The sequence below is a fragment of the Sebastes umbrosus genome, chromosome 17, assembly GCF_015220745.1.
Source record: "Sebastes umbrosus isolate fSebUmb1 chromosome 17, fSebUmb1.pri, whole genome shotgun sequence".
NCBI classification, from domain to species: domain Eukaryota; kingdom Metazoa; phylum Chordata; class Actinopteri; order Perciformes; family Sebastidae; genus Sebastes; species Sebastes umbrosus.
The window spans coordinates 26,208,351-26,233,764 of NC_051285.1; the positions used below are offsets into that span (position 1 = coordinate 26,208,351).

General features: G+C 41.3%; 2 protein-coding genes across 3 annotated transcripts in view; one reads left to right on the forward strand and one right to left on the reverse strand.

Moving 5' to 3' along the window:
* dhrs11a (dehydrogenase/reductase (SDR family) member 11a) overlaps positions 1–13,327 on the forward strand; it is a 21,648-nt gene extending 8,321 nt beyond the window's left edge. Inside the window, exons 2-8 of one of the 2 annotated variants that reach the window (XM_037748337.1) lie at positions 9,534–9,743; positions 10,599–10,693; positions 11,780–11,909; positions 12,043–12,135; positions 12,237–12,302; positions 12,394–12,481; positions 12,571–13,327. In XM_037748337.1, coding sequence (XP_037604265.1) covers positions 9,534–9,743; positions 10,599–10,693; positions 11,780–11,909; positions 12,043–12,135; positions 12,237–12,302; positions 12,394–12,435 — 636 coding nt within the window. In that variant the 3' untranslated portion in view covers positions 12,436–12,481; positions 12,571–13,327. Of the gene's footprint in view, positions 1–9,533; positions 9,744–10,598; positions 10,694–11,779; positions 11,910–12,042; positions 12,136–12,236; positions 12,303–12,393 lie in introns of both variants that reach the window. The other variant, XM_037748336.1, reaches the window with a different exon arrangement.
* A 265-nt stretch (positions 13,328–13,592) lies between these two features.
* si:ch211-283g2.1 (sodium- and chloride-dependent GABA transporter ine) lies at positions 13,593–20,729 on the reverse strand. Its single transcript, XM_037748335.1, has 13 exons — positions 20,531–20,729; positions 20,016–20,150; positions 19,131–19,335; positions 17,494–17,626; positions 17,279–17,413; positions 17,048–17,151; positions 16,841–16,965; positions 16,035–16,147; positions 15,185–15,325; positions 14,991–15,090; positions 14,710–14,810; positions 14,392–14,559; positions 13,593–14,288 (listed from the first exon to the last, which is right to left on the reverse strand). Exons 1-13 carry the CDS (start codon positions 20,703–20,705, stop codon positions 14,136–14,138), a joined length of 1,788 nt encoding a protein of 595 aa, XP_037604263.1. The 5' UTR covers positions 20,706–20,729; the 3' UTR covers positions 13,593–14,135.
* Positions 20,730–25,414: the final 4,685 nt, after the last annotated feature.

Here is a 25,414-nt window from a genome sequence, read left to right on the forward strand (position 1 = left end):
CTTTTTTTGACTAGTCCAATCATCTTTTATGTAAGTGAGTAAATTCTAAATTAAAACTTGAAGCCTTTGGCATTCGAGCCAGAAGGTTAATTTAAGACCTTGGCTGACCAACTTCGATTTGGTGCCCGTTCTGAAGGAGGTAAAAGGTGCTCAGTCATGCTTAAAAAGTCAATCAGTGTCTCTCGGTCTGCAAATCGGACGCTGTCTCAACCGCCTCATGTACGTTGTGTGTCTGGACAGCCCATCCTGTTATTTCACAGTGAATAGATTTCACTCCAGAAAGGATTTGAAGTGGGTCAGGTCAGACAGCTTTACGCTCTTTGTCTCGTACCCTCTGTCTCACTTTGTCTTTCTGTCTCTCTTTTAGTCTGTGTCCTCCTGATTCTTCTATATATAGTTTTCTGTTTTGGTCTTCATGTTTTGTAATTTTAGTGATATGTGTGATACGCAAAATGTAGAGTTAAATGGTTGTTGAATTGTTGTTCAGTATTATAAAACCCCATTTAGCCTATTAGGGCTGTGTATAGAGTGGTGCAGGGATGATGTATTTTTGTAGGCCAACCAGGAAGTTAGCAATATCCTGGTTCCCCTCGACAAAAAGCCAGTGGGATTTTTCCATTGGGTTTTGGATTATTGCAGAAAATAAGGTCTGTGGCAAAAACATGTTTATGATATTTACACGTTTTGTTCAGCAAGATAATCTTCTCAAATGAACAACACTTTTATGATTTTTGAAGTGTAAATGCAATCCCCAGAAGTAAAAAGCTAACGTTAGGCTATAAACGAACTACACCACAATCACATGAGCACGAGTATACACAACGAGGCTGTAAAGGCGGACAAGTCGGCGTGATGACGTTTAGTAGTTTCATTTAGCCTCTTGTTAGCAACCGCCTTTTTTAAGACATATAAAAGCTTCAAAATTCACGAGTGGGGTATTTATTGATGTATTTTATACTGTAGAAATACAGTGTTTTGGAGAATTGATACAGTATCACAAAACACAATATCACAATATTCCCAAGTATCGATATTTTCTTACACCCCTGTAGCCTATGTACATTAAATACAGTGTGAATCGTCCAGTCATTATGTTTTAACATTGTTCTTTTTGCTGTGTCACTTGTCATCGGCTGTTAGAGAAATCACAGCACCGCCGTCTTCACCTGCACAGTCGCCGTTTTATCTCCCGTGTCAATTTTCTCCTGAGCTCATCGAGTTAACGTCACGGCTTCTTCGGCTCACAACCTTTTGTCTCACCCATGCAGAAAGCTTTTTCCACTGACTGCACGTTTTCCACTTGAGCTGCGAGCTGACAGAGACTTATACCTAACTAAGTAATAATCCATCACGTCTCCATGGATTCTTCCCCCCGAGAGAAGCAACATTGTCACCAACACAACAAATAAGAGCATTTTCTCATAGATGAATCCTCCCAAAGCAGTAGGCCAGATTGTTTTGTGGATATCAATGACTCGTGGGAATGGAGACACAGATCTGTGATAGAAGGGTGGAGGATGATGATAAGAAATCAGCCTTTTTCATCTCTGTTGTGTTCCCAAGTGTACAAAACACTACTGACCTCAGTACATTTTCACCTTGACATTAGTTTTAACCTCACCTTCACCTATTCCAAGGTGAGAGGCATATGTGCAAGGAATTTGATTTGCACCCTTAAGACAGCAGATAGAAATAGCCAGTAAAATAGGTCAATGATTAATGGATTGATATCCTCAATAGCAGGTGGAATGAGATAATAAGAGCTCAGTTTTATTCATTTATTCTGACTGTAGTCTCTCCTAAAATCTGTTGAGATTAGGGCTGTCAAAGTAAACACGATAATACGCAAATTAATTTTAATGCCACTCATTTCTTTAACGCATTAACGCAACTTGCGATTTTTAATTAAGCTCGGCCGCTATTCATTCTTTCAGACATTGTAGCGGGCTCAGTTTTAAAGCTAGAGTGAAGATACTTGCATCAGAAAACCTCACTAGAAATGGTAATCACATGCAGTTTTGGGAAAGTCATAGTCAAGTCAGCACACTGACACACTGGCAGCTGTTGTTGCCTGTTGGGCTTGAGTTTGCCATTCTAGGATTTGAGCATATTTTTTTATGCTAAATGCAGTACCTGTGAGGGTTTCTGGACAATATTTGTCATTGTTTTGTGTTGTTAATTAATTTCCAATAATTAATATATACATACTTTTGCATAAAGCAAGCATATTTGTCGTCTCCCATGTTTATAAGAGTATTAAATACTTGACAAATCTCCCTTTAAGATAAATTTTGAACAGATCAAAAATGTGCTATTAATTTGCAATTAATCGTGATTAAATATTTTAATTAATTGACAGCCCTAGAGAGATACTGTTTACTAAAAACACTTCCATCAGTTAAATTCCTTCTCATTGCTTATGTCAGGAGTGTTTTTAATTACTTGTACTGAATCACTGGGGTCTCATACAATTACCAGTGTGATTGGTCCCGACAGCTCAGTGACCCCTATGAGCCACTCTCCCTGCACCACCGCTGTGCTGTCCTCTCTGTGCTCATCATCTTTCAAGGTGTAAGGTTTACTGGCATTGACATTCCCTCCCCGGGCCTCCTGCTATGATAGGTGGGGCGCTTCCCGTCCTGTCCTGTCCTGTTGAAGACTTGCTGGAAATCTCTTCTCTGAGTGTGCAGTCTGTGAGAACGTGTTTGTGTGTGTGTGTGAGGAGGCCTGATGTTCACAAGGGAGGAAGACGTCACGTAAACGCTAAGTGCAACTGCAGGAGCAGGCCAGCACTTGTTATTGAATGTATGTTCGTAGCAGAGAGAGCAGAGTGCGAAGGAAAGCACTTCGTGGTGAAAGCATTTTACACGAGTCTTCAACACAAACACAGAGACGATTCGAGTTCGCCAAGTTCAGTGTTGACGAGAAAGAATGCAAATTGGATTGTTGTCGCTTCGACAGCGGCCAAATTGGATTTGTTGCTGGGTGTTTGTTTGATTCTGGAAACATTTTATGGCTATTCTAAGCTCACATGCTGAATAGACCCAGCTCAGGCTGGCCCAGTTTGAAAGGTTTTCATTCTGGACGCGTCAGATCAACACCGTCTCCATGAGACTCCACTGTGTCTGTGTTTTGTTGTCTGCTCTGGGCTCAAGTTATCATACACGTAGCATGCATAATGATGATGTGGCTCATAGCTAGAACCAGCTGCGATGAGAGCTGAGTTGTTGCACCGATGGCCGGCATCAGGTGCAGGAATAACTCATCACATGAGATGGAGGAGGCACGTGATGCATGCTGGTTCACTAGAGGGAAGATCCACCCCTCAGCATGTTTCATCTACAAACAAGAGAACTGGAGAGGCATTTCTTATCATGTGATGCCCATGTGAATATGTGACTAAAGGCTGCCCTACTCTCTCTCTCTCTGTAGTTAATCTAGCATGGAAGTATCGCTGGCAGAAATGCCATCCTCGCACTGTTTTCTGTCTTATTTGAAGTAAAGACGTGCTGCCGCCTCTTCCTGATTTTTATCACTTTGTTTGGGAAAATAAAATGCCACCACACTGGTTGCACCAGTCTGTAAAACAACACCTGGCTGCCGGCTCTGTCTCTAGTCTAAAGATTATAAATCACAGGCACCAGATACTCAAGTTGTCATGTACAACTTCTCAATTTACTCCTCAACAGGCGCCGTGTTTAGGTTTAAAGTTATTTACGTTTACGGCTAAAACGTATTCCTTGATTGGAACATTTGTCAATGAGTAGTTACTAATGATTAGTCCCTAATGGCCTAAATATTGATTTTTAGATAACCACACCTGTGTGTTATGCCCTATTTAACGCCTGTGAAGCTGTTTTTGTCCCTCAATACTCTGAAGAAGACCGTCATGTCGAAGCACTGGTAAATTATTAAATTTTTTTTTTTGTGTGCGACTATTTTTCCTTTACACTACCGCGGTCAGCACCTCTCCAACATTGTCTCTCATCCAATGAGTAGTTATTGACTAAGAATGTAATCATTTCCTTATCTCTCTGTCTTGATGAGACAGAGCTGTAAAACCTCGCTGTTCAACCTTTAGACCTTTTTGGTGGCGGTCTTTCAGTGTGTGAAGAAGAGATAATCGCACAACCATCCCCTCTACCCTGCTGCAATAGTATTATACAGCCCGCTATCACCTTTGACCCCCACACTCGGTATGATTACGTCACACAATAGTAGATCGGCTGGATAATGGGTGATAGGGCTTAGCGGAATAAAGTGGATGTTTTCCTCAAGAGCCGAAGAATGGATTTCCCTTCACTTATTTATTCTGTGGAGTAGCTCCTAGTGAAATTTCATGGTATCTCTAAACACAGTTTTGGCTCTCTGGTTCATGGCTTTAGGGGGGAGTGTTACTTACTTTCCAGTGATAACACTAAATTATGGGAATTCATCTATAGGGTGGATTATCCCTTGCTTGCACAACCCGTCCTTCGCTGCTGTTCTCTTCCTTCTTATCGAGTAGGTCTGTAAGAACGTACCGAAAATATAGAGTATTGTGATATTATGTTTTGTGATACTGTATCGATTCTCAAAAACATTATTGATTTTCAATTAATAGTTTGCATGGAAAGATTAACTGAGTCAATACTCATTTAATTTGCAAAGAGATGCACCCTCTCAGTGTATGTGCCCTCTCAAAGTAGTGCTATGATGTTGGATGTTACAGAGACTGATAAATGAAAATGCAGATCTCCATGTTCTGATTGTATAAAAAAAGTAAACTTTTTTTACTCAGATTTTTGCATATGGGAATGTCTTCTTTATACTATGACCGTTTTCCTAAAATTTAATTTAAAAAAATCTAGGGTTGTCAATTGATTTAAAATATTTAATAAAAAAAAAAATCTCAATATATCGCTTTGCTTACAGTATCGCAATTAATCGCAATATATTGAATCGTAACCCCTGTATTATGATGCATATCGTTTTCCTAGATTCTTGCCAATACACAGCCCTATTATAGAGTAAAACATTCTGATATCTGAAAGCATTTTGATCAGCTTTAATGCATTTTAATGTGTGCTTCAGGTTTTGTTTTCTCCCTCTCACTCTCCTTCTGTTTCTCTTTCTGGCTGCCAACCCGCCCTCTACTCCTCCCTCCTTCTGCACACTTTTTGTGATTGCTGGACAACAGTCTCAGTAATGAGGATGAAAATGCATTATGACAGGCAAAATAGTTTTGTGTATCACAGCAGGTACTTAAGAGATGGGACAGGAAGGATTAAGAGGGGAGGAGGGTTTTTTTGGCTGAATTATGGCTGCATTACATCTTTTGATTTTTTAACCACCTACCAGTCTTTTCAGAGAATAAGCGGGGGTACAGTGGCCTATAACACTATCCATCTTTAGTCCGTGAAACCTCCTGAGTCAACCTGAGACAAATCTAATCTCTCAGCTCTCTCTGCTCACGGCTGCTGCCTTGTGCTATCGATCTGGCTGGCTCACCACTTAGAGCTCGTCTGCCTTTTAGCGCTTTGGCATCTTTATTTTTTATCTATTTCCTCCTCTCTAGCGAGTTGTTTCTCTGGTCCATTTACACCAGTTCCACGTGAGCGGGTGAATGATTGATGAACATGGCGCGGGACAATGATGTCGCTTGCATTGTGGCGCTTATATAAGAGCCCCCTGCAGGGGTTAGTGGCCGTGAATGTGACCATGTAGGCATGTACACATGTGACCGGGAGTGCTGCGTGCGTGGGTGTATGTACACCCATTACTGTAACATTTAAAGGCTTTATGACCTGTTGTAACATCATTTGTCTTTTTGAATTGTACGAATTTTATCTTTCAGTGTTGGTCTTATCAAGACTGTCTGGGTGATGGCAAACAGTGATTTTATTTGAGCTCTGTGTGTGCAGTCTTCCATAACAACCCAAGAGCAAAACCATATGAAAGTAACTGATAGTACAGGTGATTTGAAAGCAGGCTTGTACAATTTTTAGAATGTTGTAAATATTGTCACAGTAGAAAATCAAACCAGTAAAACGACGATTTGTACAGTACGTAAGGCTTCCGTTTTGAGGAGGTGGCACTAGTGTTGCCAATTTCAACACCAGCAATCTTATAAAACATTTGAAGACGCACCACGCAAAAGAGCACGACAACTTCACCAAGGCAAAGGGGAAAAAAGGACAAACGTTGGAAACCGCATTCCAACGATGAGATGTATTCCACAAAGATAGCCCAAAAGCAACAAAGATATTATATTTATCATGCTGGTATCGGATTTGTACTATTGGTCGATACCGCACATTCAGGTATCCAAATCGGTATCTGGAAGGAAGTAGGTAAGAACGTGAATGCTGCATTGAGAGAAGAATAATGACATAATGGCATGAAGAGCTGCAAAGATTAATCGATTATTGATTGGTTGTTAACTATTCAATTAATTGCCAACTATTTTGATAATCGACTAATCAGTTTGAGTAATTTTTTAAGAAAGTAAAAGTCAATAATTCCAGCTTCTTAAATGTGAATATTTTCTGGTTTCTTTACCTCTCTATGACAGTAAACTGAATATATTTGAGCTGTGGACAAAACGAGGACATTTGAGGACGTCATCTTGGGCTTTGGGAACACTGATCGACTTTTTTTGGACATTTTATAGACCAAATAACTAATCGATTAATCAAGAAAATAATCGACAGATTAATCGATAGTTGCAACCCTAATGTCATGAGTTTTTTGCATTTTGGTTGATTGGATTCTGATGCTGCATTTGATTGATTTGAGCGCGACCTGTGCACCTCCAGTACACCTTTCCCTCATATACTTATCTTCAGTTTTATTTTGTGTTTCCCCATGGCTCATTTAGCAGCACTGCTGTGTGTGAGTCTGTCATCGAGGTATATTTGAGTGGTTTCCTCGCTCTCATTTCTACCCCTGTCTTAAAAAAGAGTTAACATGCTTAACCTGCAGATATCCAATTTCAATTTGGACTGTGATGAATGGATCGTGCGTAGAGTGCGTTTGCCAACTATGTTGCTGCTGCACTTTCAGGCCCGGTTGCTTATCTGTGGGACGGCGTGCTGTAGGCGTGGCCAGTATGAGGGCTGGTACTGGCCATGGCGCTACAGCTGGTGCCAGAACTCACCCACACACATACACACAGAGAGAGATTCACAGCCTGAGACTTCCTGTAGTTGGACCAAGATCACAGCCTGTTTGCTCCCACTTAAACCTCAGTAACATAACTAATTCTACCCCTCCAACAGAAGACTGGCATAGCTTTCCCTGTATGTTAGCCTTCTTTCTGAATAAAGAAGAGCCTCTCCAGCAGTCTGCCTGAGAGCCTGTCCCTCCAGGGACTCAGGCGAGTGTGAAGTAAAGATCTTTGGTCTAAAGGCAGTTCAGATACTTAACTTTAAAGACGTCACTGCAGCTGAACAGACCGCATCTTCACATTTAAGATAATGAACAAAAAGGAATGGTTCACCTGTATACAACACGGGCAAAAGAGCTGGTTTTAAATCTTTACAGATGAGACAAGCGTTTTCAGTGTTTTAGCATTTTGACAGCTTTGTTCGGGTAATGCCTTCTCTCTGGATAATCCCAGTTAAACAGCTTAGAGGAAGAGCAGGGAAATCTGCACACTCCCTAAGTGTGAGATAGGATGCATTCACTCTGTTACGCGTATTGTTAGAAAAAAAAAAAAGCTAAAATGATCCCTCAATCCAATTTCATCCCGATTATAAAAAAGCAGGCTTCACAAGTATACTTAGTGCAACAGTATGTCCAGGTGTCAGACGTTTAACAGAAGTGTAGTCCCATCAATCCACACTACTACGTATGATGATTGATCACTTTTCATCACATGTGGTAGTGTCATATGCAACTTCCTGCAGCTGCTTTCGGCATTTATATTCTGGCTGTAAGCTGTCACGAAATGTCAGGTACTTATGATCATGCTGCCTTTTCACTGGGATTAGTTGCACTACAAAAAATGCTCAACATTGTGAGCCATGAATATATGTACTTACTATCTTTACAACATGCTTCGCTCTTCCTATAAAGCAAGTTTTGGGGTTGTTTATATACTCATGGTCACACCCTCAGTATGTCTCATGGCTGCTCGGAATTCTAGTCTGTTATCACATGTCACATGGTGTGCTGCAGTTGATGGATAAACCTGGAAATATGCCCTTGCTGTTTCCTTATGTGGGACTGAGACCAGAACCAACATGTATTGTTGATTGTTGATATTGTCAGTGATTCCCAACCAGGGGTACTTGTACTCCGAAGGGTAACAGCAGGGGATACATGGAAAATAGGGCTGTCAATCAATTAAAATATTTAATCGCGATTAATCATATGATTTGTCCATTGTTAATTGTGATTAATCGCAAATTAATCACATGTTTTATCTGTTCAAAATTTACCTTAAAGGGAGACTTGTCTAGTATTTAATACTCTTATCAACATGGGAGTGGGCAAATATACTTGCTTTATGCAAATATATGTATATATTTATTACTGGAAATCAAATAACAACACAAAACAATGACAAATATTGTCCAGAAACCCTCACAGATATTGCATTTAGCTTTAAAAATATGCTCAAATCATAACATGGCAAACTGCAGCCCAACAGGCAACAACAGCTGTCAGTGTGTCAGTGTGCTGACTTGACTATGACTTGCCCCAAACTGCATGTGATTATCATAAAGTGGGCATGTCTGTAAAGGGGAGACTCGTGGGTACCCATAGAACCCATTTACATTCATTGATCTGGAGGTCAGAGGTCAAGGGACCCCTTTGAAAATGGCCATGCCAGTTTTTCCTCGCCAAAAGCTAGCGTAATTTTTAATACTTCTACATGGTCGACTTTCTAAACATTTAGTCCTTCTGGCTGCACACAGACGCTTACGCTAGGCAGAGTGTTACAGTGCCGTGCATCATCTCCGTCTAACCAGCAGCCCCGCCCTTATCACCCACGCCCCCTCCTGTCTGACTGGCACCCAGAGCGAGACATCAGGTGACCAGTGCAGCTGTGTCTGGCAGGGGGATGTGTGTCAGTTTGTATCAAACCCCACGGTGGTGGACACAGCCGACTGACCTGGTTGGAGTGTAGCCTGCTCAGCCCGCAGCGGGCTCGACCCGGCTGTATCCCGAAGGGAGAGGCGTCCCATCCATCATTCTCATTCAGGCTCATGATTTGGATTTTGGTAGAAAAGTGCCATTAATATGCTTTTTATTATCGGCTAAAAGACAGATGGACTACACTGGTGCTGTCAGGTTACCTCTTGCCCTCAACTGATGTGGTGTTGATTTTATGGCTGCATGTTCTCACTGCTTTGTCAGTGTCTGAGTGGGTAGGGTGTTTATCATGGCACTGACTCTATCTTAATTATGGCGCTGCAAGTTAATTATTTCTAGCTCATATCTAACAGTGTCTCAGTCCTGATAATCAATTTATTGGCAACTTAAAGTTTTGTGTTTATTATCCTCTAACTACTGTTGTTAAATCGGGTCTGATTTGTGTTTTTCAGAAGCTGTCAGCAGAATGTCAGAGCGCCGGCTACAGCGGCACACTCATCCCATACAAGTGTGACCTGTCCAACGAGGAGGAGATCCTGTCCATGTTCTCAGCAATCAAGACGCTACACAAGGGCGTAGACGTATGCATCAATAATGCCGGACTGGCCCACAATGAGCCCTTGCTCAGCGGGAAGACGGAGGGCTGGAGGAACATGATCGACGTGGGTGGATCGCAGACACACAAATATAAACACTTCGGCTAAAACGAGTTAGGGAGAAACGTCATATTTATTTAGAGTAGGGACGGTTTGAATTATCCCCTTCCGTTTTTATGTTGTATTGACTTTATGGTCGCTCTACTCAAACAGAAAAGCAGAAGGAGGAGCTGAAATGGTTGCCCAGCGTGAGTGGAAGTCTTGTGTTGTTCGGAGAATAAGAGTTAAAGCAGAAATGTGTGGCTCTGCACGCACACACAGATCCCCTCCCTCCCCTCACAGAGGCTGCTTCATTGGCTCTGAGAGAGCAGCACTGGCACAGAAGAGGCCCACTAATGAAAGCCAGCACTATTTCTCTTGTTTGGACCTTACAGTCTGATTCATTGAGCTCTTGACCACCGAAGACCCCCCCTGCTCCAAAGTCTCTGTCTCCAGCGCCCCGCATTCGTAACGCTCGTCCATCTGTTGTCATGGCAGCCACACATGAATGTGTACAGCAGTGTATTTTTAGCCTGTGTTTAATCTGTACGCTGACCTTGTTTGGTCACTTCCCCCCTATCTTGCCACCACGCTGGCTTTAACCTGCGTCTATCAATGTCACTACGGGAGCAGCTTAGAGCCCACAAGCTGGACAGGAACAGCAGGTTGAGCTGGTCTAACACAGTGACCTGGGGAACATCAGTCAGGCGGCTCTGATACAGTTTCATCACAGGACGTTAAATATTGCAAAATCACATTCAAGTTCTGCAAATGATATCAACTGACTAATGTTTTTCTTTCGTTATGTGTCTTATTTGAATGCAGTGCGTATATAGATTGACTGAAACATAAATTAAGCTGCTGTCTTCACCTCCCCTGCAGGTGAATGTCTTAGCCTTGTCTATCTGCACCCGTGAGGCGTACAAATCAATGAAGGAGAGGAATGTGGACGATGGCCACATCATCAATATTAACAGGTAAGCTGTACAGACAACCTTTGAATCTTTGTATAGATTAAAATACCTCAGACAGTTTGTTCAAGGTGATTTTAATCTGGCGGGCATTAAGTAAAGCCCGTTGTGAGCCCTACCTGGCTAGACCTGGAACTATTGGATTTATTATAATCCTGTTGTTGAAATTCTGTAGATCTATATAATTGATTTAACCGTCTATTTCTGTGCCTGTAAAGCCCATTGAGACACTTTTATATGATATTAAACCATGCAAATATATGTGGCTTGTGAGAAATCTTGCTGTATAAGTGAGCAAGTAGAGGCATTTAAAACATGACAAGTAAAAATCTGAGTCTGTAGGGATTAGTCATTTATTACCTTAAAGAGCACCTATTATGCCTTATTCCTTTTCCCCCTTTCCTTTAGTGTGTAATATAATTGTTATGCCTCTGTGTTGGAGGCATAAAAATTCAGGAACACCTGGAGGGAATTTCTTCAAATTTGGTACAAATGTCCACTCGGACTCTGATTAGATTTTGGTGGTCAACGGTCAAAGTCACTCTGACCTCACAAAACACGTCTTTTAGCCATAATTCAAGAATTCATATGCTATTTATGACAATTTTACACAAATGTAAAATAGGATCAAATGATGTAGTGCTGACATTTTGGACAGACATGGTTGTAAACTGCAACTTGACTGGTTGGCGGACGCATACAACCGCGTGACGGGAATTCTAGTTTGTGTATGTAAAAGGTCTGCAAAGTTACAAAGCCCAAAGTTCACGCCAAAAGGGAGTTACTCTCCCCCACAGAAACACTGCTGCTGAACTGCCTGAAATGCCTTGATTCAAGTCCCACCCTTTTCTTCCATAACGTGGTGATGTCACCAAGTAATACATAATATCTGCCTAGCAGCTTGTTTGGCACGCCCTCAAACAAAGCTAGTTAGAGCGGAAAGCACTCTATAGATCAAATGTATTATTATTATTATTATTATTATTATTAAAAGTGAAGCATTTTTTGAACATTAAAGCATGTAAACATGTTCTAGTAGAAACATGTGGATACTAGCTCACGCATCCCTCTCTCCTCTCCTACCTGTTACAGTATGGGTGGGCATCGAGTGGTGCCGAGTGCAGATGAGCATTTCTACTGTGCCACTAAATACGCTGTGACTGCTTTGACTGAGGGGATACGGCAAGAGCTTCGAGAAGCAAACACCCACATCAGAGCCACAGTAAGTTAGTTGTTACCATCAGAGTGTGCAGGTTTTTCTTCAACCTGTGCTATTGCTCGCATATTGGATCCAATAAACAAAATACAGTATGCCGCAAGCAGTACATTTTCTAATCCATGTTCCTCCCCTGCAGTGTATATCTCCTGGAATAGTGGAGACTGAGTTTGCCTTCCGGCACCACAACAGTGATCCAGAGAAAGCAGCTGCAGTGTATGAGAGTATGAAAGTAAGAGTGCTCATTTGACTGAGAGTCACAAGACGTATTTCACAAAGTGAAAACAGCAGCGTACTGTTGCATCAATAATAACTCTTTTCTCCTCTTTCCAGTGTTTGAAAGCAGAAGACATAGCCAGTGCAGTCACATTTGTCCTCAGTGCCCCTCCTCATGTCCAGGTATCTCCCTCTTTCTTGTACAGCATCAAAAGCATCAGCGTGGAGTGGTGGCCGGTTTCTCTATTGAACTCCTTTTTATTTGTGCCCTCAGATTGGAGATGTGCAGATGAGGCCAGTAGAGCAGGTGTCCTAGCAGTGAAACAGGAAGCTGCAGGAGGAGCAAACAGACGGCAGCCACGGTGACTCCTTAGCGACCTCTGCTGGGCAAAGGGGAGGGGTGGGTTGGGGGGGTAAAAACAAATCAACTACAGCTGTGTTGGATCTGCAGGGACGTGGTCGAAGAGGGCTGGAGCATTAAGGAGGCTGTGCGAACGGAAATGAAGGGGCGTGTGGACTCTGTAAACCACTACAAAAATACTACTGAATGCAGCGACCTGGTATTGGTGAATCGTTGAGCCCGGTCCTGAACTGAGCCGACTCCAAAACTACAGTAGGAACAAATAAGAAAGGAGCTGCTGCTGTGCTATGTGGTCATCTGCACGACCATCACTTCAGAGGGAAGAGTATGCCATTGATTGCACGTGTTTTGTTTTTGTAGGTCATACGACATATCTTTTTTTGAAATTAAATGGAAAGAGTAATTGCTGTTTATATAATTTTTTTTATAAATATCTTAACTTGATCATAGATAGATGTGGTCTCATACTCACTAACCATAGACAATACTACCCAGTGTCACTAAACATCAACAGGCTGTCCATCCTGCCACCTTTACTCACAGTATGTTCATATTCATTTAACCCTTGTTTGGATCTATCCAGGTCTCAACCCCCATGATAAGGAATCAGGAAACGCACAGGTGCCCTTGTCTGTTAAGCACATGGGTTTCTACTATTCACCTTTTTGCCTGTGTATTTTCAGTTCTGCACTTTGGATTCATTCACGAGGAATTGTAAGAAGGAAACACTGGCAACTTATGTAGGGGGAAGAAACTAACTCTGTGTTCATGTATACCCTACAAATGTGTACCTTTCAGTGGAAATTTCTCCTTAAATGAATAAATAAAACCAATTGCCCAGAAGTAAGTTATGGTCTGTGTTGTGTTCAGACTGTTACGGTCAACCCGTTCGTTGCAGAAGTAAGACACGAGCCGTGGACTTTGTGACAGGTTTTTATTGCACCTTACATGACATGAGATAATATTGCATGACCCGTGTACTCCTCTGTTTACCGCCAGTGTATATCATTTTTATCAGCAGCGCCCTGTTGCATTTGACCTAATAAATGAGTCAGCCACGATGAATTGGTCCAAAGTGGTTTATGTTTTTAAAAGAAGTGGTTCAACTGTTTGAACTGTGAATGTTAAATAGTGCCGTTACTTTGTCATTTTCTTAGTTTAAAATGTGTCTATAGTACAGTACCCGACCTCAGATTTATCAACTCTCATGCTTGCATCATCAGACGTGGCCAAAAGATGGCACCCTTAGCAAAGCAAAGTCCACAAATGGGGCAGGGGAGTGCGTGTGAAGTCCTGAGCCGTTTGAAGCTCTGGGCAACAGAGGAAGTGTTGGCCGGATATTAAAGATGTACACAACAATAACGGATTCTAAACGCCGTATTTCCACATCTCGTCACATTGGAAATCAGCAAAACTGTTCAACAAAATTTACAACAACAAACTTAATTAACAGGCTAAAAAAAAATGCCCATTTTAATATATCTGCATGGCAGACACATTTTCATAATCATGTAAATCATTTTTGTCTTATACTTTTGTTGGAAGTTTGTCGAAGATTTAAAGGTAATGACAAACAATAATTTGTGATTAAATCTTTTTTTTAAAAATGCTTCTCTTGGTGGCTGAATATGAGAATTGTGCAAAGCACAGAGGTATCACATGTTTGTCTGTATAGGAAGTTTTTCAGGTAGAGGGATGTTGGAGCTGATGACAGCTAAGCCTGGATGTGCATCTCCTCCTCCCCTCTCATAATACGCCGTCTTTGACTTTTCATTTAGGGCGTTTGGTGTGATGGACAGCTTCAGTTTCTGCAGGAGAAATAATACCAATAATATTAACACATAGCATGACTTTAGCAACACATGCACGTGGGTACCTACAATGTCTTAGGTGGGAAAAGATGTGTGTCACCTGCATGAACGAGCCAGGTAGCACCCATAATGTGTGAAGAACACCCAAAGGAATCCAGATGATGGAACCCATGGCAATGAGCCAGCCGACCCCCTGAGCCCAGGGAGGGAAGACGTAGTCCTCATAGCGGGCTGGTTTAAACTGGATGATGGAGAAAATCAGTATAACCTGCAGCGAGAAGAAACATACAGTATAAGGTTTAGTTGTGACGCTTTGAGATGGATCTCAGTTTTGGTTTAAGGGGGAAAATCTTAATTATATTAATTGATTGACAGCCCTACTTTAAATCTAAATCATGTTGATGAAAAAATGACTTACAGTGATCAGCACAGGAGCAACTATTTGCCAACACAGTCTGAAGAAGATGTTTGGTCTTTTTCCAGTCATCTCCTCCAGGTTGTCTGAAAGTCGTTTCACTCCTACGCATGGAAATCTACTTCAGTTAACAGCCATGCATATTTACATTTATACATGTTTCTCCAATGAGAATGAAAGTATAGTCATATATATATATAGTATAATCTTAAAAAGTGTTGTGATGTGTCTACTTTTGGAGTAAATTACATTGAAAAAAAACCCAGCTGAGAATGTTTACTCACCATAAAGCCAACAGATGGCTATAACCTCAAAGAATGCCAGAAATATGATGGACACTATAGCAGTGTAATGGTCCATGAGCTGGAACACATAGATGCCCACCTGAAAAGAGACACACTCTTTAGAACTGCACTAATGAATAGACTGATGATTTTACTATCTGGATATACTTTGGTTAGAGTTCATCCAGTCGTACCTGCATGACACAAGGTATTCCTAGAAGGCACGCTGCACTGCAAATAGCAAGAACAAACAGCTCCTTCCGCTTGAAGAACTGAATCAGCTGTTGATAGTACTCATCCATGAGACTGGTCACCATCACTTCAACCATTGCAAACTGGTAAAAAAAAAAAAAAAAAGTCAAACTGTAGCTCTATAGGACGGCAGTAGGCAGAATGTTTTTGGCATCATTGGGGAAAAATTCCATAATAACCTTTTAGCATATTGTAGTTCAACTGTTCTGAGAGAAAACTACACTTCTCAGGCTTTAAAAAATCTAGCTTTCTTATTGGCTGTTCATTCAATGGAGGCAGCTGTCAATCACTCGCGAACTCCTCAAATGTTTTCAGAAACATCTTGTAGTGTACTGTTTAGCTGTAGAATGAGAAAGTTTGCTCCAGCTGGTGGGCGGTGCTTGGTATTTCCTCAACAGAAAGCTGCCGGTTCACAAACTTTCTCATTTTACAGCTAAACAGTACACTACAAGATGTTAATGAAAATATTTTATGCAAGAAATAGGCATTACAGTAACAGAATATTGGTTCATATTTGATCAGCGCTGCCTAGTTTGACCGTTTGATCGGAGTTTGCGAGTGATTGACAGCTGCTCAGAGACGACAAGGCTCCAGCTCGTCTCTGATTGGTTGTTTTCCTCCGGTCTGTGAAATCTTGCAGATGCCATTAGGAGCACCGGAGGACACAGAGGCACATGATTTTTGTCAGATTACCTGTCTTAGACACGACTGTCAGGACATAGTGACCGTTTTATAAAAAAAACTTTTTTTAATCATATTTGTTCCAATTCTACCCGCTGCTGCTTTAACTACCTCACTGTCCAGTCCGAGACAAAGCAGCATGAAGAAGAACATCACGGCCCAGAGCTGAGCCACTGGCATGTTGGCAAAGGCTTGTGGGTAAACAACAAAAACCAGTCCTGGACCTGGACACACAAACACACAAGATGACAGGGTGGCATTGCTAAATCATGCCCATTCTAAGGAAGGGAAACTGACATGAAATTATGTAAATTGTGATGGAAAGAGCAATATATGGAGATTGTATCAACATCAAAATGTATCTTCATAACATTAGTGGGAAGTTCATAGCCAGACTTCATGCATTTGAAAGAAGCATACTGATGGTGTGTATAATGTAACACACCATTTGGTTTTTAAAAAGATATTTGTAGTTATTTATTAATGCATTTATTGTCAATTCCACATATTATTTGTAAGGTTTTATAATTAACAGTATTTTTTGTTGTATGTATGACAAGCTGAGTTGTTGCATTAATTTCAGTTGGCCTTTTTTAAATTCATCGTGGCTTTAATGAGCTGTTATGGCTCATATTTTATTGGACTGCAGCTGTGCTTTCACTTTCCCATAAAAAAATGACCTGCTAATGTACCACGAATCATTGCCTTGCAAGGACACTGATTTATAACCCTACAAATAAATGCAAATTTATTCTTTTCTTTCTTTATGATTAAAATCATTTTTATGAGTAATTACCCAGTCACACTCACAGTACTATTGGAGAAAAGGCAACACTCTCTATAAACCCAAATTAAATCAAACCAATCCCCCTGGAGCTGATGATATTAGTTGAGTTTTTTTGTTGTTGTTTTCTTACCATCCACAGCCAGTTCGCTGACAGGGATGCCCTGCAGATGAGACATGTATCCAAAAGCAGAGAATATGACAAAACCTGCCAGGATGCTGGTGAGGGAGTTGATGATGGATATAGTCAGGGTGTCCCTGTGGGGAGAGAAGACACTTTTTATATCACTTTCTCACTGCCCAGTAATCATTATCATCACTACTGATGGGAGCTTATTACTTCAGAACGTTGTTGTTGAAGGAGTTGTAGCTGGACATGGCCAAGAGGGAGCCGAAACCAATCCCAATGGAGTTGAAGATCTGAGCTGCAGCATTCACCCACACCTGCAACACAGAGGGATGAAACCCACTGATCACTGCCAGTACCAATCATCAATACCTAGTACGAATCTACCAGTCAGCTGCTCTCCTGTGTCAGACAGGACCAGTCTCTCTGTTTCTTCTCTCTCACCTCCACTGAGAGCAGCTTGTGCCATTCCGGCACGATGAAGAAAGTTATCCCATCTAATGCTCCAGGAAGCTGCGCATTATTGATCAGCAGAGCAATCAGGATAACGTACGGGAACAGAGCCGTGAAGTACACCACCTGCAAACAAGAGAGTTGTTATTCACTGTCACTATCTCCTCGTCTCTAGTCTTCATTCCTCTCTCTCTGTTTTCACTCACCTTGCCTGTTGATTTTACCCCCTTAAAGATGCAAAAGTAAATGAGGATCCAAGCCAGAAAGAGAATGAGGAGAAGCTCCCACCGGACCACTCCTGCTTCATCTACTCCACTAGTCTGCTCCAGCATCTTGTATCTTCAGAGAAGGCACACAAAAAGGAGAAAAAGTTAATAAGACGATTCTACATTCATCACGTTATCATGCCTCAAAACTCGGCTCCACTATTCTTTCCTGTTGTAATGAATTAGTCATTGCAATCAGATGGACAATGGGCAGCATTAACATGTGGTGAACCACAGAGGGGTTTTACTGTTTCTGATCTCTACTGGTTGCTGTGTCGTCATCATCTGACCACCACTTTTATCAATCAAGTAGGCGACTATCTTTGTCCCCTTGTGTACTACAATACGTCAGTTTATATTTGGGTCAGAGTATCTCCAGAACTGGATATTCCCGGTCTGTGTGGTCCAAGGAAGGAAAACCGGTGAACCGGCGACAGGGTCAGACCCTAGGCTCATCACCCTTTAACCAGTTATCTATTGTTAAATTAAGTTGCATATTCAACTTGGTCGGGTGTAAATAGCCGAATAGCTGCCGTGCAAGTAGACTCTCCGTACAAATAAACTATATAACTATGCACATCTCTTGACATGGTCATGCTCACGACATGATAAACCTCTTTAATATAGGTTGCCAAAGAGAGAAAGAACAATTTTGGGCATGAACCTAACAAATTGGTTCTCTTTACAAAGAGCAGTACAGCCTAACGGAGCCACTAGCGTGGGTGTAGACTCTCAGTCCAGACAAAAATCTGTTTCCTCTGGTTGGTGCGGCAGGTCAGAGGTCAAAGCTGATGCTTTAAAAGATTTTGCACGTTCATATTGTTTCCTTCCACAGTCCAAAGACTAAGAGTTCATAGACTTTGTATCAAGTGTGAGCAGGAACGTGATGTGTTTGTTACCCTGTAACCGCTGATCAAACAAATCCCAAATTTGACAAATTAATAATTTCCCAAGCAGTCACTGTGAAACTGTGGCATTCACTATAATCCAGTAAAATCAGTTGCTTGGCTGACGCGTCCCATGACGCTTAAAGTGTTTTAACCAAAACTTACATTCCATTCCCACATTTATCCACCAACCTCAGTTAAACAAGTTAATGAGTAAACCAGAACGTGAGGATTCGCTCCACTGTTTAAACAGCACGATATCCACCATGGAAAATGTGGATGATCTCAAGCATGACGTCATTGCATATTGGAAAGCTAATCCCAATACTTCCTCAGTTTATCCACATGCAAAACCAAAGAACCAACATAAGTTTGAAGTATGTTTTGCATCAGACTGGTGATGAAGTTCAATGCTAAAACTGACTCAACACTTCCTTAATATAACCTCTGTTATCTGTTTGCCAAACTCTTATCACCAACCTTCACGTCGACTTCTCCCCATATGACTAATCAATTTCATGTTGTGTATTAAAATAATTAGTTCACCTCTGATATAATCATCACAGGTAGAGCAGTGTAAGCATCCGGCCTGTTGGCAGACTACAGGGATATTGTAATATAATCATTATCTCGTCTGAGTTTTACAGTTCTGAGAACCGGCACTGGTTTCTCCCACACAGTGAAACGTACTTGAAGAACTCCTGGCTGGCTGTGGAGGAGTAGCTGCTGTTGGTGGCATGGTTGGTGCAGTTAAGTGTGTTCCAGGTGTTGTTGCAGCTCTGCCATGGTAGCGGTGACTGGAAGGAGCTGAAGAGGTAATAGAGGGCCCAGGTGATGACCACGTTATAGTAGATGCACATGATGAAGGAGATGGCCACTGATGCGATGCCCACTCCTGAGGACACACACAAATAATGTCAGTGTTTTTAGTTTGGACACCCTTACAAAACAGAAGTATACTTCAAGTTTATTTTATGATGTAAACTTAAGTATAGTTCAAGTATAATCCCAAGTATACTTTATGTAATAAGTATACTAATATCAATGTACTAGTAGTATACTTGTAAGTCTTCAATACTTCTTGGTATACTTTTAAGTATACTTTAAATGTAAGAGTAGTAAACTTTGAGTACACAACTAGTTTACATCTAAGTTGTATTTTGTACTGAAACTATAATATGAACTACACTGCAAGTGAACTTATACTGCTGGTTTACTAGTTATATACTTGTAGCCCACTTTGTAGTTTTTGTAAGTATACTTTAAAGACTCTCAGTTTAGTTTTTTATAAGTTTTCTTTTAGTTAACTTTTAATACTTAGCCAAATATACTGACATTTTTCTATATACTTTTCAGTACAAGCCAAGTATACTTGGAGTTTTCTGTATACTTGCCAGTATAAGCCAAGTATACTTGAGTATAATTTTGTTAACTTCATCTCTGATAAGTACATAGAAAGTAATCTGAAAGCATACTCTCTTATTTTAAGTTTTAAAAGAAGTATACTAATATCATATCTGAATAAGGGCACCTTTCAGTGACTTGGATAAAACATTCATGCCACCTTTTATGTACCTTTTAACAGCGGGCAGACGTTAGCCAGAGCATGGACAGGCCCTCTCCTGGTGTACTGACCCACAGTCAGCTCCATGTAGAGCAGAGGGACCCCCAACACCACCAGCATGAACAGGTACGGCACCAGAAAGGCACCTGACAGGAAGTGACGGCAAGTCAAAGGTCACACACATTTTGCTGGCAGAGGAGTTTTCCACTGCCCCAGTTGTATGGCATCCTCTAATATTTAACTTTTGTGAATGTCATCCTGCCTTATCGTTTCAATCATTATTTGTTGGGTCATGTGACGTATCCATCCATAAAATGTCTTCTTTTTTATTGTAAACCAATGTTCCTTCCAACTGTACATGCAGAGATTCAGAGTATAGAATAGGCGTGTAACTCACATTCTTACATGAAATGCACACTAAGGTAAGATCAGAAAAAATTCTTTCAACACAATCAGCATCACAACAGTGTATAAGTACAGAGGCTGGTCTGGTTTCATAATTCTGTTTGAGGATGTCATGTCTCACCTCCTCCACTCCTGTAGCAGAGATAAGGGAACCGCCAAACGTTGCCCAGGCCCACGGCACAGCCGATGCCGGCCAGGGTGAACTCTATCTGCCTGCTCCACGTCGGTCTGATGGGCTGTTGCTCCATGTCTGCTTTCTGCGTCACCACTGTCTCTCGTCTGGGCCCAAGCTCCATGGAAAGGTTGGCTGGGATTTCACTGACTCCAGGGCTGATATAACCTTCCTTTTTTATTATGCTTAATGATTAGCTTAGCAGAAACACTGCAGCAGCTCAGAGGCTCGCAGACAGAGAAATGTTTGTGGTGCCATAAACTCATCAGATTTGAGTGTTTTTTTTTGAGTAACAAGTGCACAAGAGTTAAAGACTTTCTATTTTATTTTGGAAAAGCTAACATTATTCTTTTTTACCTGTTTGGCCAACCAATGAGCAGAGCCCATTTTTCTTAACATTTAACAGATACGTAAATCAGTTTTTATCACAGTAAACTCTTCAAGCTGAATGTTTTTTTAGGACTGTCAAAGTTATTGCAATAATAACACGTTAAAGGAAATTTGTTTTAACGCCACTAATTTCTTTAACACATTAACGCAATTCGATGTTTTGGAGGTTTTTAGCAGGCTCAAGCTAAGGAACCCATCGGTACCAACCATGTCATACTATCTTGTCGCAAAGGAGGTTAAATAATGCACAAACTTTACACTAAATTTTGACGAGGAAAAACTGGCATGGCCATTTTCAAAGGGGTCCCTTGACCTTTGACCTCCATATGCGAATGTAAATGGGTTCTATGGGTACCCACAAGTCTCCCCTTTACAGACATGCCCACTTTATGATAATCACATGCAGTTTGGGGTAAGTCATAGTGAAGTCAGCACACTGACACACTGACAGCTGTTGTTGCCTGTTGGGCTGCAGTTTGCCATGTTATGATTTCAGCATATTGTTTTATGCTAATTGCAGTACCTCTGAGGGTTTCTGGACAATATCTGTCATTGTTTTGTGTTAATTGATTTCCAATAATAAATATATACATACATTTGCATAAAGCAACATATTTGCCCACTCCCATGTTGATAAGAGAATTAAATACCTGACAAATCTCCTTTTAAGGTTAATTTTGAACAGATAAAATGTATGATTAATTTGCAATCAATCGCGATTAACTATGGACAAATATGCGATTAATAGCGATTAAATATTTTAATCGATTGACAGCCCTAGGACTAACGTGTGATTATTAATAGTCCTCGTCTCTTAATTGATTTCCAATAATAAATATATACATACATTTGCATAAAGCAACATATTTGCCCACTCCCATGTTGACAAATCTCCCTTTAAGGTACATTTTGAACAAATAAAAATGCTCCAAGGTGAAGAAAAGAGATAGAGATATCTCGAATGTCTTTTATGACTAGTATGTTACACATGTACAATATGCCACGCGTGAAACGAGTGTTCTGAGTGGCACGTGCTGTAACACAGATTTCAGGTGGGGTCATCGCTGTCAAACAAACCACATGCCTATATAGCTATAACCTTCGTGATAAGCAGAGATATGGCTGGTGGCTCTTTGAATATGTAACCGAAAAAGCCACACAGCAGCTTTCTAAAGAGCTTTCATCTTTCAGCCTTCTGTGTTTGCACTTGTCTTTGCAATTAGGCTCATGTCCCAGTTGGGTATTTATTGATTTCCTGTATTGTCCCAGATCACTCATGAGACATCAATATATTCATCATGTTGACGTTTTAGAGAAAACATTTACACTGTATGGCAAATGGGGAAATAAACATTATTAAAGGGGACCTATTGTGTTTTTTCAATTTCTTTTAGTGTGTTATATATTTTTTGTGCATGTAAAAGGTCTGTTAAGTTACAAAATCCACTCAAGAGGGAGTTAATCTCCCCCACAGAAACACTGCTCCTGAACTGCCTGAAACACCTTGCTTGAAGTCCTGCCTTTTCTTCCGTAACGTGGTGATGTCACCAAGTAACAGGAGCTCAAACAGAGCGTTTCAGACAGAGGGTGAGAAGAGGTGCTTCAGCACAGCCGGTATGAGAAAAGTAACGTGTTTTTTGAACATTAAAGCATGTAAACATGTTCTAGTAGAAACCCCATATACAAGTATGCACCTGACAATAAGCATAATAGGTCCTCTTTAAGTGAACACTCAAAATAACAATCTCGCAATAATACAAACAACTCACAGCACGAGTGGTTGCAGGCAGTCATCTATCAAAAGGAAGTCAACTGATTGGATATTGGACACAGTATCAATACACACAGAGATCTGAGGGGGTAAAGTGGGCCAAATTTACTGGGTCACATAAAGGGGTGTAGTGTGGTGGACATCGCAGGTCGACAAACATGCCCTCAGTGTTTGTGCCACGGCCAAAGCCAACTCTGCTAAAACGAGGAACGTGGTGGTGCAGCAAGAAATCTGGAGTATGGATGAGAGGCAGAGGATGAGAGTAAAGCCGTGGGGCTGAGACATCAGATAGAGAGGAAATGCTGTAATCCACTTCCTATTGGGAGGAGTACATGACAAGTTCATATCCCAACAATCAAACCTCAAACCGGATGTTTCGAAGTCCTGGAGAATACCAGACAGCTGTAGGCCTGGCCCATTCACACATGTAGCCAAATCTGAAAGTCAAGACACTTCTCATCACTTTTAAGCCACATAGAGTTACCCCAGCGGTAAGTGTACATCATAATACCAAAAGAAAACCCCCACTTAAAGGAGCACATTTTAACATCTGTACAATATGAAGAAAAGCAAAAGAAATGCTGGTCATTGAGGCACTTTGGTGGTTTGTGTCTGTGGGCCACCTGCTGGATAGAGCGGGCACATCAGATTATACTGCTTGGCACCTGGTAGGGGGGTGGGGTTTGGATGACAGTCAGTGCTCTCCTTTAGTAATTGTCATACTTTAAGTGTAAGGGTTAACTTGTTTTTGAAGAGATGATGTTGAATTAAGAAGTTTGGATGCTGTCCATGACTTAGTTGTGTTGCCTTCTGAGCAAGTGTCTTGATGGCATCTGCAAGATTTCACAGACCTGCCGTCTCTGAGCAGCTGTCAATCACTCGCGAACTCCGATCAAACGGTCAAACTAGGCAGCGCTGATCAAATATGAATCAATGAGAAAGTTTGTGAACCGGCCGCCATGTTGAGATCAGTTGAGGAAATACCAAGCACCGCCCACCAGCCAGAGCAAACTTTCTCATTTTACTGCTAACAGTATACTACAAGATGGTTCTGAGAACATTTGAGGAGAGAAAAAGGCATTACAGTAACAGAATATTGATTCATATTTGACCGTTTGATCGGAGTTCGCAACTGACTGACAGCTGACAGCCAATAGGAACTCTTTCTCTCTCTGAAATGACCTGTGATTGGCCAAAGTCTCCCGTCACGGGCTAGATTCTTTAAAGCCTAAAAACAGAGCCATGAGGAGGTGCAGAAGTCTCTCAGAACACTTGAATTACAATATGCTGAAAAGTTATTATGGAATTTTTGTCCAACGATGCCAAAAATATTCTGCCTACTGCAGCTTTAATTTTTAATATGGTTGTTCTTGAGGACCCTCACCACCACCCTTATCCAGGCCTTACGTTAGCCCAAAGCTCCTGCCCTTATATGAGAGATCAGTGCTACAATGGTACACAGGCAGACTTGTCGAGTGCAGCTGGATTTGATGCGACTTCACCTCAGGAATGTTTGCGAATGCAGCTTTATGTTATTGTGACAACTTTGCAAGAAGCGGCTGCGGTGTGGGATATTTACATGCTGGTTATAGAGGGCCAATATGGGTTGTGGTCCAGATCTATAGACCCAGTCCGTTCCTGCCCTGGAGTATGGAAAACATGACAACATCACAAGGCAATGACATCACAATGAAGCTTAAGGAACTAGAAAATAAGATATGGCATGGTGATGATATGGAATTATGAAACACTACGGAAGAAGACGAATCATGTGTCAGCTCAGATTTATCTCAGAGAGTTTGTGGTAGACTGTAGTGGGAAGAGATATTTGCCACAACAGACCACAAATGAGCCATCATCAAGCATCATCTGACTGGTGAAAGCCAATCCAGTACTTTGACTCTGCCAAGGTCAGGAGTCTAAATGTGGGCCAGGTTTGTGATTCCTGTGGAACTGACACCCGACCTCAGAGTTTATCAGTTAGTTATCATGCGTACAGAGCCAAGTGCTAACATGCAATTAGTGGCATTCTCTCAAGGAAAAGCAGTCATGCCGGTCTATGTGGATTATAGTGCTGACAAAGGGCTCGCTCCGTGGGAGGGCAGGATGTGCCACGCCTTGTTTTGCACTGCTATAGCCCATCAAATATTTTGGTAATGATAAGGTCAAAGATTGTGATTGTGCAGATCTACTACCGTGAATACATTCTGATATTGCTTTGAATGTCCACGCTTTTACTCAGCCCTTGGGATGAGTGGCTTACGACTGCATGGACTGTGCTTACTGGTCGTGAAAATACAAACAGAGAATCTAAGCTGCTTGAATAATTTAGAAATAGGAGAAATTATGAGAACACTGCATGAATTTTATTTGCATACCACTCTACAGCAACACACATCTTCTATCTGTATCACAGAGAAGCTGTCACAACAACCTATGACCATGTTAATGATGCCAAAGGACATAAATACTATGTGATGAGGTTACTAAACACATGGCTGAGTACCACAAACACACTTCTCTGTGAGGAAAATTACAGAGATTCTTGTTTAGATTACTTTCATGAAAGGAAATGTAACCAACCACGCCTATTTTATTATTATGGCACCGTGTCTCTCCACGGTGGAGGAGGGGCAGAACAGAGAGGAGGGGTTTCTGATCAGCTGAGTCAA

What these genes read in the sequence shown, in the direction of transcription:
- si:ch211-283g2.1 (XM_037748335.1), bottom strand. Translation starts at nt 20,705, where the DNA reads ATGGAGCTTGGGCCCAGACGAGAGACAGTGGTGACGCAGAAAGCAGAC. An exon ending in GTCTCGGACTGGACAGTGAG is followed by an intron (nt 15,326 to 16,034) that starts GTAGTTAAAGCA and finishes TTTTTTTACCAG; the next exon opens with TTTGCAATGGTTGAAGTGAT. An exon ending in TACCTGGCTCGTTCATGCAG is followed by an intron (nt 14,289 to 14,391) that starts GTGACACACATC and finishes TTTCTCCTGCAG; the next exon opens with AAACTGAAGCTGTCCATCAC.